Below are 16,058 nucleotides of genomic sequence, written 5' to 3'. Positions count from 1 at the left end.
AACAGCACGCCCCCTTTGATCAGACACAACGAGCGAAGGACTTTCCTTCGCTCATCGCGTCTGGCGCATGCGCACGACGGAGATCCCTCCGTCGTGCGCATGCTCAGTGCAGAACATCGACCCACTTGCGAGCGGACAGCCGCTCGCGAGTGGGTCTGAATCAGGGCCAATTTATTTAGTAAAAGTTGCAGGGAGATGTCATCTATGAGAATAGATGAAAGTCATACAAATATGAAAAAAAAAAAAACTTTCATTAAGGTTTTCGGGCAGATCCTATTATTTAATATATGAATTACAAACCGAATTTAGTTGTCTGCTTCTTTAATAAATACAAGTATGCAAATAAATCAATGTTTGAGTATAGAATAAGCGAGAATAAGTGGCCGTTATTCTTGTAAATATGGTAATATATTTGTTTCTCCTGTGCAGTAAAACGCTTCATGCTTCTGCTATTGGCTGACTTTACATGTAGCTGGTGTTGTGTTTTGCAGTTGATGGCCTTGGTCTGTGCTCTGAAGGTGAAGCATCTGGTAACGCAGACAAGCTGGCCGACCTCATTTGCTCAAGTACGTGCTTCAACTGCATTCTCTCCTATGTTCCAGTAATAATACTGTTCTTTACCTTTTGCATAGAAAGTGCTGTACAGAGACTCTGTCAGACACAGCGCCCTTGTTCCAGCCTCTCAGTCTTACCATCTAATTATTTCTGTAGACCATGCTAGGAGTTGTAGTTCAGAGAGATCTGTAAAGCTTCACCAGCGCTGGAGGCACTAGGTGAAGGTACAGTAGCACTCTGTATACTGTGCTAGCAATGCACCTGATAAATACTACAATAATATAGATACAATGTAACCAGTGTATGATCAGGGAAGGCTTTATGCATTTAACTGTTTAGGGCTGAGATTCAGGACTTCCTTGTGAGAGTTAAGCTGCTCCAATGGCTTTGCCTAGTAATATGCACAAGTACATATCAATAAACTATTATACACATTGCATATCTTACATGGCTTAAAAAAAAAAGACACGACTGACCACATTTTATCTGCACAAGTCTATGTACCAGGCTCATGCTTTATACATACTGCATTAAGACGTTAAGTATAGAAGATATGTAGCTCAGTCCACCAGCTACATCTTAACCCAGTCCGGGTAAGCCTATATGGGGTTCTGCTGTCCATGCCCACAGTAGACAGAGCAACTAATAAAAAGGAGTGGGGCAGTTGTAACAAAGACATTTCTGGGGGCAGTGCAATGCGGATCATCAAACCTCTGGGGCAGTGCAATGCAGATCATCAACCCTCTGGGGACAGTGCAATGTGGTCCATCAACCCTCTGGGGACAGTGCTATGTAGTCCATCAACCCTCTGGGGACAGTGCTGTGTGGTCCATCAACCCTCTGCGGACAGTGCAGTGTGGCCCATCAACCCTCTGGGGACAGTGCAATGTGGTCCATCAACCCTCTGGGGACAGTGCAATGTGGTCCATCAACCCTCTGGGGACAGTGCAATGTGGTCCATCAACCCTCTGGGGACAGTGGAGTGTGTTCCATCAACCCTCTTGGGACAGTGCAATGTGGTCCATCAACCCACTGGGAACAGTGCAATGTGGTCCATCAACCCTCTGGGAAAAGTGCTATGTGGTCCATCAACCCTCTGGGAACAGTGCTATGTGGTCCATCAACCCTCTGGGGACAGTGCAATGTGGTCCATGAACCCTCTGGGGACAGTGCAATGTGGTCCATCAACCCTCTGGGACAGTGCAATGTGGTCAATCAACCCTCTGGAGACAGTGCAGTGTGGTCCATCAACCCTTAACGGCTGTGCATGGCGTACCAACAGACTTTTGTGGACCAAGCTTATTATATCCCCCCCCCCCCCCAAAATAAATACAAAATAAATCAAAGCATATTAAACTTTTTCAAAAGATCTGTGCTTTGCAAAAATAAACCTGTTTAATTAAGTAGACATCTTTTTGAGTATGTGGGCTAATATTAGTACTTTGAGGGTATTATTGCATTTATATTATTTTTAACTCTGTATTGTCTGGCCTAAAAAGCTCAAGATGGCCTCAAGTTAATAATGTCAAAGTACATATGTGCTCACTGAACTTTAACTTGGCAATCCTTGGGGCTGATATAGGAGCTCAGTAAGCCAGACCTCTCTGTTGCTCATAAGTTTAATATGGGCATATGGCATGACCACACCGTGGCACTGGATGTGGACTTAGCAATGCGGGTCCATCCTCCCAAGGCCTCCACTCTTTTGCATTCACAGCAAAGTCCTGTTTGGAGCTTCACGTGGCTTCATGTAAATGGACAAATATTCTCTATAAAGCACTGCGGAATATGTGTGCGCTATATAAATAACTGGTAATAAATAATTACATTGATAATGCATGCACTTACCCCCCTGGGCCAAAACTGTTGTGCCTCCATTACCACTATGCCCCATAGCCACCGCCGCACCCCCTGCGTGGTATTTCCACTATTGAAAATACCGATCAGTAATAGAGTGAAATCTACCCATGAGCTGCCCAAACCAGATGCACACAAATCTGGTCATGTATATCTAAGAAGAAGCATCCACCTTATGTAAATGTTCATATGTCAGGGCCCAGCATCATAGGGGAAAAGAAATGAGGCTCTGACTACCTGCGCCAAACTCTTCCCCCTTCCCCTGGCGCTGGCCGTACTGTGATGGTGCAATATGTCCCACTCATGTCAACATGTCTGTCACTGTACACAAGCTGTGAGCCTTCTATGGCCAGAGCTTTGTAGAAGAAAAGGTGGCAATGCACACGTGTCAGCTTTGGTGGGAGAAGGTCTGTAAACATCCCTGGTGGTGGGCAAGATAGTCTTTGGGTCATATGTAGCTGAGGTCTCCGTAAACTAAGAATATTGAATTATCTACCTAAGACTTGTATGAAATGCAATGTCATTTCTCTTATAGCAGGCTTTTCCGCACTAGGTCCTCTTTGCAGAAGGCCGTATAATATGTCGCCTTTATCTGAAAAGGTTGCAAATATATGTTGTTATTAACAAGTAAATATGCAATTTTGTAGCATGCATTTCTGCAGAATACGGCATAGGGAAAAGGCACGTGCATCTGTCCTGTTCAATAGATTGCATGTTTTCTGCAGCAAAACGTGCACGTCGGCTAGTATGAGTCCAGCAGAGGGTGAGTTGAAGGCATGACTGGGCAAATAATGATAATGAAGTGGTTTCAGACATCACTTTCATCCAGTTTTTTTTTTCCAGTTGGTAATTCTGGGAGCTATGCTGTTACAGTATACCTAAAAAAAAGTTACATAATTGTTACCAGCTTGAATAAATGTAGTAATCTGAGAAGGCACTAGATGGAGCTGTAGGTTGTAACGTAATATATTCTATAGATCATGTGTTCCTTCCCATGGCTAATCATAAATATGGGAATCTATGCAGTCTCCTCCTTGGTGCTTGTAGTACCTGCTTGCTCAGTGTTTGAGAAATGTCTTTGCAAGTTCAAGAAGGTTGGGAATATTGTAGGAAGAGAGACAGCAGAAGGATGGGGACAATGTAGGGAGGGTGGAAGCAGACAGATGGGGACTTTGTAGGGAGGGTGGAAGCAGACAGATGGGGACGTTGTAGGGAGGTTGGAAGCAGACAGATGGGGACGTTGTAGGGAGGGTGGAAGCAGACAGATGGGGACGTTGTAGGGAGGGTGGATGCAGACAGATGGGGACGTTGTAGGCAGGGTGGAAGCAGACAGATGGGGACGTTGTAGGGAGGGTGGAAGCAGACACATGGGGACGTTGTAGGCAGGGTGGAAGCAGACAGATGAAGACGTTGTAGGGAGGGTGGAACCCATCAGATGGGGACGTTGTAGGGAGGGTGGAAACCAAACAGATGGGGACGTTGTAGGGAGGGTGGAAGCAGACAGATGGGGACGTTGTAGGGAGGGTGGAAGAAGACAGATGGGGATGTTGTAGGGAGGGTGGAAGCAGACAGATGGGGACGTTGTAGGGAGGGTGGAAGCAGACAGATGGGGACGTTGTAGGGAGGGTGGAAGCAGACAGATGGGGACGTTGTAGGGAGGGTGGAAGCAGACAGATGGGGACGTTGTAGGGAGGGTGGAAGCAGACAGATGGGGACGTTGTAGGGAGGGTGGAAGCAGACAGATGGGGACGTTGTAGGGAGGGTGGAAGCAGACAGATGGGGACGTTGTAGGGAGGGTGGAAGCAGACAGATGGGGACGTTGTAAGGAGGGTGGAAGCAGATAGATTGGTACTTTGTAGGAAGGGAGACAGAAGATGGATGGAGACATTGTAGGAAGAGAACCAACAGAAGGATGGGGATGTTGTAGGAAGGGAGGGAGGTCAGCTGGAGGATGGGGACGTTGTAGGAAGGGAGACAGCAGAAGGATGGGAACCGTTTAGGGAGGATGACAACAGATGGATGGGGACGTTGTAGGAAGAAAGACAGCAGATGGATGGGGACGTTGTAGGAAGAAAGACGGCAGATGTTATAGGAAGTGATAAAGCAGTAGGATGGGCCATTGTAAGAAGGGAGACAGCAGGCAAAATAGGGACATTGGGTCTGATTCAGCAAGAAACGCAGTTGCGTATATGCACGAATTCGGATTTGTTGGAGGAAGACAGTAGAAGGATTGGGGACATTGAAGATAGGGAGTGAAGCAGTAGATAGATGAGGGCACTGGAGAAAGGGAGGGATGGAGCAGAGGATGAAAGGCTGAAGGAAGGGAGATTGCAGAAGGATGCAGACATTGTAGAAAGAGAGGTAGGCAGCAAGTAAATAGGGAGACAGGGTGCGGGAGGATGAGAATATTAGAGGAAGTGAGGTGAATAGGATGATGGAATGAATAAGGCAGGCAGCAGAACAATGAAAAAAGACAGTAGAAGGATTTAGTGTTCATTCTAGCACCGTGCACCTGTCACAACCCGTGCAGATCCTCTTTCCTGTCTGGAGGGTCGCTCTGTGCTCTGGTGCTTCTAGCACACTCAGCTACGCAACTAACTGCTGAGTTACAGACCAGAGTGTGCTAGAAGCACCAGAGCAGAGAGCAACACCCCAGGCAGGAAAGAGGAACTGCATGGGTTGTGACAGGTGCAGGTTGCTAGGATGAAATCCCCCCTCGGGGCCCTTAACCTAACCTGCCCCCTCCCCGCTGCTGTCAGAGCCTGCTGCCCGGCTTACCTTTGATCAGTATGCCAGGCGTCGGGCTCCCAGTGTAGGTATAATGACAGTCGTTGGGATTTCGACGCCTGTCATTCGTACCCTGCTGGGATTTGACAGTATTGACAGTCGGGAAGCCGGCGGTCGGCATTTCGACCGTCGGCTTCCTGACTGCATCCCGGATTAAGGACATTGAACAAACGGAATCAGGTGATAGATAGGCACATTAGAGAGAAGTAAGCAGCAGAAGGATGGGGGAAGTTATGAAGCAAAGGGAGGCAGCAGAAAATTTGGGGGAATTGAAAGGGAAAGCAGAAGGATGGGGAGATTGGAAGTAGTGAGAAGAAGGATGGTGACCTGACATTGTAGAAAGGAAAGTAGGCAGCAGATGGGGATGTTGGAGGAAGGGAGCAGAAATGGGAGGGAGGTTGCAGGAGAATGGAAATATTGGTGGAAGGGAGAGAAGCCACAAAAGGATGGGGATGTTGGAGGAAGGCAGTAGAAGGATTAAGGACATTTACGAAAGGGAGGCAGCAGATGGGGTATTGGAGGGAAGTCAGTAGCAGAAGGATGGAGACATTTAACAAAGGAGGGGAGGCAGCGGGAGGAAGGGAATATTGGAGGAAGGTTAGGGAGATAGCAGAGGAATGGGGATGTTGGAATCATGAAGACAGGGCAGCATAACAATGGGGACATTGGAAGGAGGCAGCAAAGGCAGGTATGTTGGAGAAAGGAAGGGAGCAGCAGATGGAACGGTTGGGAAGATTATCTAACCAAAAATGTATACGTACTGAGAATAAACTTTATCTGTATTCTTCTGAAAAAATATCCCATTTAAGTGCTGGGAAATCAGGCCTTCTTCTTTTACATCTGAAGACATACAGAGGATACAAATAATGGTAGGAGAGGGAATCCCAGCCTGACATTGGTGTAAAACTTGGAACTTTTCAGAAAATGATCCACTATCCAGTAATCTGACAGAGGGGCCGGGGTACAGGGCTATAACATGTGGTATGTACTAAGGGGCAGCACAGTCACTGGATGGGACTAAACACCATTCCAGCGCTGCTGATTATAGAAAAGATTGACCAGTAATTGGTTTAGCCAGATAGAACGCATTGTATTGTATCTCGCCCATATCACCAGTGTGCACCAAAGCTAAGGATTCCTATACAGTAGGCTGACTAGCTTTTTGGTCACCTTGTATGGATATTAAGTAAATAGGACTGTAAATTACGCATCCCGATTGATTCTTTTCCTGCTTTGACTATAAATGTATAAGAAGCAGATAACGTACATTGGTCTACATGGGAGGACTTAATATTTCCTACTTTTTAATTGTATTAATTCTTACTGACCTATCATATACATCAGAGGAGCTGCCCTTAAGTTTTTACATAACTAATACAGTTTCCAGTATTAATCTTGTCCTCTTGCCGGTGCTCAGTGAAATTAGTGATCACAAGTAGAACCTGGTGTATGTAACACTACAAGTAACTTCTGCGACTGTCAGCTTTCTTTATGGGCAACTGCTATCGATTTGCCGATCTCTCTTCAAAATGAAATCAAAGATCTAAAACTGTGAAGTTCAAAGAAATTCTACTTTGTACATTACATATTGTCAAAAGAGTAAGACGAATAAGGTCTCCGCATGTCTCGCCCAAGCATTGATTTTTTTTAAACTGGCGTTTTCCCCTTGTCACTTGTTGCAGAGTCAGGAAATCTAAAGCCTCTGAGTATAATAATGTCTGCAGCTGGCAGGCAGCACTAGGGAGAGATCATTAATCCCATCAGCATCGCAGTACACATTCTATGGCTGTCTTTGCAACTTAGAAGTGCACAGAGGAGAGTTGGGTAGTAGCGTGTCGCTGATGGGAGCCCCTTCAATGCACACGTGACAACAATTTTGTGTGTATGACAGTTTTGTATGTTTTGAAGCTTTTTAGTACATTGATTGAATTATGCCTGGAATTTCCCTGATGAAGTATAACATGGGGGCACAAAATGGGTCTTGATTAAAGATATAGGGTCCCTTTGGAGATATAATGGATAATAACCCATGAAAGTGCACTCTCTGTACCCCTTTATCTGGTTACAACAATCTTACTCCAAGCAATTACATTTTGCATCCGTTTCACCAGCAGTGTGCATTTTTGATCTATACAGTAAATCGGAATGAAAGCCTTTACTATACCCAACTCACCCACCCTCATTGTGCAAGCCTGTGCGCCTCCGCACCTGCGCCAGTCTTACTCTGGCCATCTAGGTGCTGTAGCGCAGTGTGTCCCAAATCCAGGCCTCAAAGACCCCAGACAGTGCATGTTTTACAGATCTCCCCAGTATCACAAGTGAAATAATTTTCACCACCTGTGGAATCTTTTCAAATGTGTCTACCTGAAATGATCACACCTGTGCATCAGCCAGGAGTTCTGGAAAACATGCACTGTTAGAGGTCCTTGAGGACTGGAGTCTGTGAACACTGCTCTAGCACACAGCAGGACGCACACCTGGTCCAAAGCTGCTTTCATGTTACATAGCGTCTGTATTGCGCCTCTTGTTTTGCAATAATTATGGTCTATATAAGTGAAGTTGAGGGCGGAATTAGTAACATAGAGTCCATTTGTGTACAAAGTGCAATTAAGGAACTTCTGCTGTGATTGTGACATAATAAACTCTACAGAAAAAGCATGCCGTCTGAGTAACAATTATTATGTGTGCTATTAAATATTTCTGGGATATCGCCTTATTTATTTATTACTACATTTTGCTTAGATGATGTTTGAGATCCAGATTATTGTGACGCTAAAGTACATGGTTCCTGATTTTATTTTTCAGAGCAAGTATCTTATTCGGGTCCAATCCTGTTCCCATGTGGCGCTCTAAAGAGAGAGGTTCTTCCAAAGAGACTTCAGGAGAAAGGTGTGTGTTATACTGGAGAAAAAAGTAATATAGGGCCTATCTCATTGGTGGACATAGTGTAGATGTTTGCGCAGTACAGCGATTATCTGCTACTACGCATGCGCTAAAAGCCCGAAAGACACCTGAGGGTATGCACAGGGCCGGCTCCAAGGCTAGTTGCGCTCTGTGCCGGCTGGGTGTACGGCGACTCTTTTCGCACGCCCCCTTAAGTGACGTTATTTGGGGGCGTGCCCACATGGCACGCCTCCCGTGTAACATCAGGCTGGGGGGAGCCCAGCACTCATCACTAGCTGGGCTTCCCCCAGTCCTCTCCCGGCACTGAGTGGACGCAGCGTCCATTCATTCTCCAGGGTCCAGCACGGCTGCGGTGGTGGGGGTACCCAACCTCCTGACCAGACCACCCGCGGGCCGCTTCAGCTCACGGGTGGAACAGCGGGGCAGTGCTGTCCTGCTGAAATCGGGATGTTGGGGAGGGGTGCGCCCTCTATGGGGTGGCGTCCCTGTTCGACCACACTGGGCGAACACACCAAGAGCCGACCCTGGGAATGCAGAGAGATGCTTGTAATAGAGCCAGCGGCAGACAGCCACCCCCCTCGGACAGTGTCACTGAGCAGCATGACGGGTGCTGCACTGTGATGTTATTGTGCAGCGTCCGATCACTGAGGAGGAGTCAGCAGTGCGGAGAGAGTCTCTGGGGGCAGTCGTCATCTCCGGGAGTGCTGGGCACGCAGCCAGATTGTTGAAACCAGGGTTGTGCTGTGATATATATCGTTTCCCAGGAGTGTGGAGTTTCAGGGACAGATATTAAAATAATTACATGGTAAATACAAACTAATATACATACAATACTCAATAAATCATAACTATATGTCCGTTTAATATCACCACAGTGTTTTACATAAAAATCACACAGTCCTGTAAATTTAAGACAGGACCTAGCATAATGTAGTTATTATTATTATCAATATTATTAATATTATGTCCACTCTAACAGAAATATTAGCCCAAATAGAATGTCTGTAATTTAGAGGGTTGGGTACGGGATGCCGGCACTCGGGATCCCAGCGGTCTCCTCTAGCAGCTTTTCATTTAATCCTATCAACACAAACTAACTGCTATGACGGCTTATAGAAATACCTGGCTAAATAGCACAGGACAGTAAAAGTTGTTGAGCGGCATGTTCAAGGCAATTAACTAAAGTTATCTGAAGGTGTTAACAAGATATTACTTAGAGCTATGTTAAAACATTTTCCTGCACAATTGCCACATTACATTTATTACACACTGTTTGTGTGCACTGATTGCGTTAGTACATAGGCAAAAACAGGGAGGGTTTCCGGTTGCCTGGAAACCCCCTTCCCCAGCCCACACCATAACCACAATAGAAATACTAATATAATAGAATTTTTCTAGTGCTACATGTTCTTCTCATTATCGCAAATGAAAGAATTAGCACCACCTGTGGATCTTTTAACATGTGTAAAGGGTGCACTGTTATAGACCATCAATAGGGTTCATTATTCATACTGTATAATAACACACTATCCAGTGCATAAGGAGACCAATATGTACATATATGTCCAGGGGAATGGGTATGATCCCGACGCCGGAAGCCCGAAGTGTGAAGATCCCGACGAGGGAGGTAAGTACCCTAACCCTTCCCCTCTTCCCCCCTAACCCTCACTTAGTGGTGCCTAACCCTAAACTCCCTGGGGGGTGCCTTACCCTAACCTCCGACCAGTGTTGCCTAAACCTAACCCCCCTGCCCGTACCCTAAACCTGAGTCTCCCGGGGATGGTGCCTAACCCCCTCTCCCCGCACCCTGACCCCAGGGGGCACGCTAACCCTAATCTCCCCTGGGGGTGACTATTCCTAACCCCCCCCCCATCCCCGGGCTAACGAAGGTATCCTGATCCCATTCGGGATAGCGGTGTCGGCATTTTGTCAGCGGTCGGGATTCCGGCGTCGGCATATTGGCAGCCAGAATCCCGTCCACCGGTATTTTAATTACATCCCATCCAGGGCAGTGCTAGGTTCTTCTGCTGCTCCCCCAGACTCCTGGACTTGCTCCAATGCTCTGGAATGGTGCCCACATCTGACATAAAAATGGAGACAGGATGGCCCTCCTGCTGCATCTAATGACTTACTGTGATCGCTGGAATTATGACACACAATACACTTTGTATGACGCATACAGGGGCGTATCTATAATGGGTGCAGGGTGGGGACCGCACCGCTCACCCTGCACCTACAGTATATTATCTAATACTCGCCTCTCCTAGGTCCCGCGTCAGGTGTCTCAGCCCTGCACAAAACACCAGAAAATGGTAGCTGCGACAATTTTTCCGGCGTTTTGCGCAGTGAGGAAATCGCCACCATCTCCCCAGCGACCTGCACTACTGATGCTGCGGTCGCCGGTCAGATGCGTCAGTCTGCTGCCGGCCACCAGGGAGGGGGGCCCGGACGGGAAAACACGGGCCCCCTCCTCTCTTAATACGCCCCTGGATGCATATTAAAGCTGGTTAAGTGCTAATTAAGCTGTCTTCATGGACTGGCCACACACATTCTGAAATCAAGCATTTGGATTGGTGTGTGTGCGGGGGTGGGTGTTTGGGTGTGTGTGTGTGCGGGGTGTGTGTTTTTTGTTTCGGTGTCTTTTGTTAGTTTGAAAATAAATTGTGATCTGATCATCTGACTTGCTTTCAAAACAACTTTAGTTTTTAAATTATGTTTGACTGTTTCTAAAGATAATAAGGATCAAGCCCACAAGGGGCCTCATTCCGCCAGGGCCCGAGGTTTGCAGCGTGCATGAAAATTGAATACTGCTGTAGAGAAATCCCTGCGGGGCATTGAGATTTGAGATCCTCCGAACACGGGGTAATTCTGTAGCGCACTCTATAATGCGGACTGCATCCGATGCTCGCTTTAATAAGCCTTTTTTAAATAGGAGCAATCATCGGAGGTTTCTCACTTTTTGATGAGAATTGTGAAGCGTGTCCTCCATGCAACAAATACTTTATTGTATTATCAGGATTTCCATAAGGAAAGTGGAGTGTGGCGTACAATTTAAGTGCTCATTTTCTCCATGTGAAATTGCAGGCGTATGTCTTGGTAATATCCCAGTGTTATGAGACTGCCTGTTTTATAGAAATACATTTTTATATTCTAATTACAGATGTACCTCTGGAGACCATTACTGTTTATCAAACGGCCCAGCATCCCGCTATACGATCGTGCCTGACAGATTATTTCACAAAGGTATTAATATTAACTGCGCGGCATTACAAGTCCTAATAAATGTTCAAGTTTTACTTCCCTCAAAGAAAATGTTTGCGGCTGTGTTTTTCATCCCTCTGAATTTCCCGACCACTTCTCGTCACCGTTTGTATGGCTGCGCGGTGACACTTGTTTTATCTCTTTTTAATGACTAAGGGAACAGTTGCTGAATGCTATAAACATTTATACGAAGGTCTGTAACAGTTGCTTTGGGACATATAACCTAAAACACGGCGTAATGTTTACAAAAGACCTATTTTGTCATATTTTTCTTACTGATTTGAAATATTTTTATTACTGATTGAAAGTTATTTGTAAATCAGGGGATCACTCTTTGCGGATGCAAACGGCGAGTTTTTGCAAATAGCGCTTCTGCAGAAGCAACTTTACGATGCCCGTTCTTTTCTTAGTCGGTCGCAAATGTCTTTCCGTGAAATAGTGCGTTTTGTGACGCGAACTGTGCGGTAGCAAAGCGATCGCATGGAGCCACCCTGACTTGTGGGTATGTATTAAAAGCTCTGCATCATTCTGACTCGTGCACATGGGGAAGCAGAGCCTGTTTCTGACGGATCTCTTTCAGCCAGCATGGGGCTGGGGCAGGGAGGCAATCGGGAAGTCGACTGCCTAAATACCGGCAGCCGGCTTCCCGACTGTCTTATCCCGGCAAGGGTGAAATGCCGGGCGTCTAGATGTAGATGCTCGAATTTCCCCAACGCCAGGAGACCGGCGCCCGGCATCACGATCGTAGTGATGCCAGGCGCCGCGAGCGGACAGCCGCGGGGGGGGGAGGGTTAGGTTTAGGGCTCCCGGGGGGGACTTAGGGTTAGGCACCCCCCCGGGAGGGTTAGGGTTAGGCTAGGCGGAGGGAGGGTTAGGGTTAGGCACCCCACCGGGGGACTTAGGTTTAGGCAGCGGGGAAGGGGGTGGTTAGGGTTAGGCACTTAGAGGGGAGATTAGGGTTAGGCACTTGGGGGGGAAGTTAGGGTTAGGCACCCCTAAGGAGGGTTAGGGGGGTTAGGTTAGTGGATACTTACCTATCCACGATCGGGATTTCCAGCGCAGTCGGGCTTCCGCTGCATCGCACTCTGCTCCTGTCGGGCTGCCGCTGACGGGAATCGAACAATATTTCATACCAATTCCCTGGTGCAGGTGCAGATACTGATGATGGCGGCTGCGTCGTACTGCGAATAATCAATGGGCGGCGTTGGTTTCTGCTTGCATGCGCACGATCCCCTGCATTAATTGAACGGACACTGGCATTAGCATAAAGTAGTAAAACAGGCTCCCACGGGGGCCAGTAACCACACCCACTGCCTGTCAATCAGAACCAGCCATAGTGAGAATCCATAGGTGACACCCAACACCTTGTGAATTAAAGTTACCGTAAGTCTTTTTAAAGTAACTCCAGCATAAAACATAAAAATACAATCTTTCAGATCACCCTGAAAGGGTCCGTACCGGGACTTATGGCCCGTAAACACGGGACGATCAGATATCGTTGTCTGATCGTCCTGCATGTGCTGGATGTTCGATATCGAACATCCAGCACATGCACCAACCACCAAACTACTATAAGGTCCCTACAGTAAACAGGCTAACCTGATCAATATCAACCAGGTTGGCCTGCATGCATGGGCGTTGGTCAATATCGATATCGACCATCCCTGCCCGCGCATCGATGGTCGTTGGAGGGGTTAAAAAAAGGACGATAAAAACGATCAAACAATATCATTTCTATCGTCCTTTTTATCTGACCGTGTGTATGCAGCATTAGATTGACAGTAGGCGGTTAAGAAGTTTCAGATTGATCCAATCGGTTGTTGCTATGGCTGCCGCTCCGGATCGGTCCTCTGGTTCTGTACTGGAGGGACCTCTTTGATCCTGGATGGACTTTTTTTTTCTACTGTAATACAATATGCATGTTTGTTTTTTTTTAGTTAAATTATATGTATACATTGAATTGTCATCACATATATTGGAGAGCATACAACCCACATCTGCTATTTCTGCTACATTACACCTGAGTAAATAGGGGCATTTCCAAACATCAGCAGCTTGCTAAGGGAAAACAATGAGTGACTCGGAACAGGACTGTAAGTTAAGAGTCCATCATGTCATTTAAATGGAAACCAATTCATTAACCTGACCTGTTGTTACAAGGACTGTTGGAGCTATAGGCGGTTTCTGTTACCTATTTAAACGAGAAAAGGAAAGAAGAGTGATCACACATGTGGTATAACTAGAAGAGGGAGATGTTTAAGTCAGTTATTGGTAGCGGGTAAAGATCACTGGGGACTTAAGTTACACTGCATCTTCTTGTATTCTAGCTTAGGCAGATGTTTCAGAGCTAAATAATGACCAGTAACCAGTTTTACTTGTAATTCTTCTTCTTTAGGAAGGGATCCCAGCAAGTATCGTGTTTTTCAGTCCATCCGGAGTGAAGTTCTGTCTCAAGATAATCCAAGAACTATCAAATGATCAACTGAACCAAATTAAGGTAAATAGACACAAAGGCAAATACTCACCGTGGGGCTCTGGAAGAGGATGAACGCGTTTGCAAAAAGTGCTGATGTGAAATTAATTCAGTTACAAAACAAAAAAAGGGTGTTTCCAGCTCTCTACCAGTCCCATATACGCCAGGTTTATATACCAGTCCCATATACGCCAGGTTTATATACCAGTCCCATATACGCCAGGTTTATATACCAGTCCCATATACGCCAGGTTTACATCCGGCGTACTTAACCAAATACACTTACACAACCAACCAGGTCACAAGCAACAGCATCAGATTCAGAGGGGAATCTGTAAACAGCCAATCGGGAGCAGCTACAGTAGGTAGCGCTGGTGACCGTCATCGTCAGTGTTAGTTTTACACCAGCTTTCATAGACGACTACTGACGGGCGTAGTGTGTATGTTTCTCCTCGCAGGTCTGCCGCACTCACCATTACGCTGGCACTGTGCTGTGTTTAATTGCCTCTTTCCAGTCGACAGGAGGCACAAGTGTGACAAGAGACCAACTCCACATATGGACATTGTTGTACATCATTCAGGGCCGTAATTAGGGGGGTGTGAGCTGTGCTGCTGTATAGAGCGCAGAACCCTGCTGGCGAAAAAGCTCACCCACAGCCCCTGCCTCTGGAATGGCACCCTGCAGCCAGAATTGCTGCTGCAGCGTCGCCCAAAATGTTCTTTGGCCTGTAGCGCAATGCCGAATACTGTCTGTGCCATTGAGAGCTCTGACGGGCGGCACAGACGGGCGGCCACACCACCTCCAAAAAAACCAAAACCAATTAATCTATTATGTGGTGCCGCACACTGAGCTGAGGGGGTGGCTCCAGGGGCGGGGGACGATCAGTGCGATTTCCCCCATATGTAACCATACCTCCCAACATGACCCTCTCCAGGAGGGACACAATGCTCTGGTCCTGGACTTCCCTGGTAATTTATGATTGGTGGAGGCTCAGGGAGGTGGGGCTGCAGAGCAGTTCAAAATTCAAATAGGGGAGCCACACCAACTGTCATTTCACACACTGCCAAACATCACTGGCTGGGACTCACTGGCAGTTGGTGTGACTCCCCTATTTGAATTTTGGACTGTACTGCAGCCCCATCCCTGGAGCCACCACCAATCATATATTACCAGGGAAGTCCAGGACCAGAGCATCGTGTCCCTCCTGGAGAGGGTCATGTTGGGAGGTATGTGTAACACTTCTGCTCTCTGGGCCTGATTCAGAGCCGAACGCAATTTGCGGACGGACGTTCTGAAAAAGGGGCCGGATACGCTCGCTCTTTGCGGTCTGTTGACGCCTCTACGTCTGAACGAGCGAACAAAACATGCGGTTGCTATTTTGAAAAAAACGCCCCCTGGCCGCTCGCATCCTATGTCATCTCCGCTATTTATGTGATTAATCGAGTACATCGAACGGCGTCTGAACTGCTCGCTATTCTTGTGGTAGCATGTTCCTACTGCAATCATGCGAGCAGTTCAGGCTAAAAAACAACCAAGTGACGTGGTCAATGACGCTGCTTTGTTAATTATGCACACCCTGAAAAACGCCCATTTTGACCTTTAAGCACGCCTGCGTTCGGATCTCCACTCCCCGTTTTCAAGCACCTTCCCCTGTTACCACCCACAAATGCCTCATCCTGTCAATCAAATTAGCAGGCACTCGCTATATTGCGAGCACACGATTACTGACCGCACTGACTGGTTCGCGCATGCGTACTAAAACCCATACACATGCGCAGATGTGCAAACATCGCTCGGAACGAACGAGCGGCCGCTTACGAGCGGCTCTGAATCAGACCCCCTGTCCACTACCACTGGCCACACCTGTATATCAGCGCAGCCTCCGCTCTATCGCTGCCTGATGTGCGGCTGCGCTGCTATACAGGCGCGGCCAGCGGTAGTGTGCAGAATAGTGGGGGGGGGGCGATGTTTGACCCGGACCCCCGCTCTCACTGAGGACTTCCAGCTACAACCATAACATCCCCCACCCCCGAGTCGGAGGGCTTTTATGCAAGATGAGTAGCTCCATCTGTATAAATATTCGCCATATATCAGGCCGTATAACGATATATAGCCGTGCAGATGAAGCTAGCATCTGGCTCTAATGTTTTGTAATTCACCATAAGCTGCATTGTATAAGAATATCATGAACTGGAGTTTATGCGTAGAAAATCGGAGAGC

General features: G+C 47.1%; 1 protein-coding gene across 3 annotated transcripts in view; it reads left to right on the top strand.

Annotated features, from left to right (window-relative positions):
* The window catches only part of UROS (uroporphyrinogen III synthase), a 66,587-nt gene that overhangs the window by 38,497 nt on the left and 12,032 nt on the right, over positions 1-16,058 (top strand). For 2 of the 3 annotated variants that reach the window (XM_088452199.1, XM_088452200.1), the window contains exons 6-9: positions 492-566; positions 8,005-8,088; positions 11,264-11,346; positions 13,760-13,861. In XM_088452199.1, the coding sequence (XP_088308325.1) occupies positions 492-566; positions 8,005-8,088; positions 11,264-11,346; positions 13,760-13,861 (344 nt within the window). The remainder of the gene's footprint in view (positions 1-491; positions 567-8,004; positions 8,089-11,263; positions 11,347-13,759; positions 13,862-16,058) is intronic. The other variant, XM_088452201.1, reaches the window with a different exon arrangement.

This window comes from Taudactylus pleione, unplaced genomic scaffold (genome assembly GCF_031769625.1).
Source record: "Taudactylus pleione unplaced genomic scaffold, aTauple2 ptg000034l, whole genome shotgun sequence".
Lineage (NCBI taxonomy): Eukaryota > Metazoa > Chordata > Amphibia > Anura > Myobatrachidae > Taudactylus > Taudactylus pleione.
Note: the sequence above shows the minus strand (reverse complement) of the source record. Positions and strands in the feature narration are given on the sequence as shown.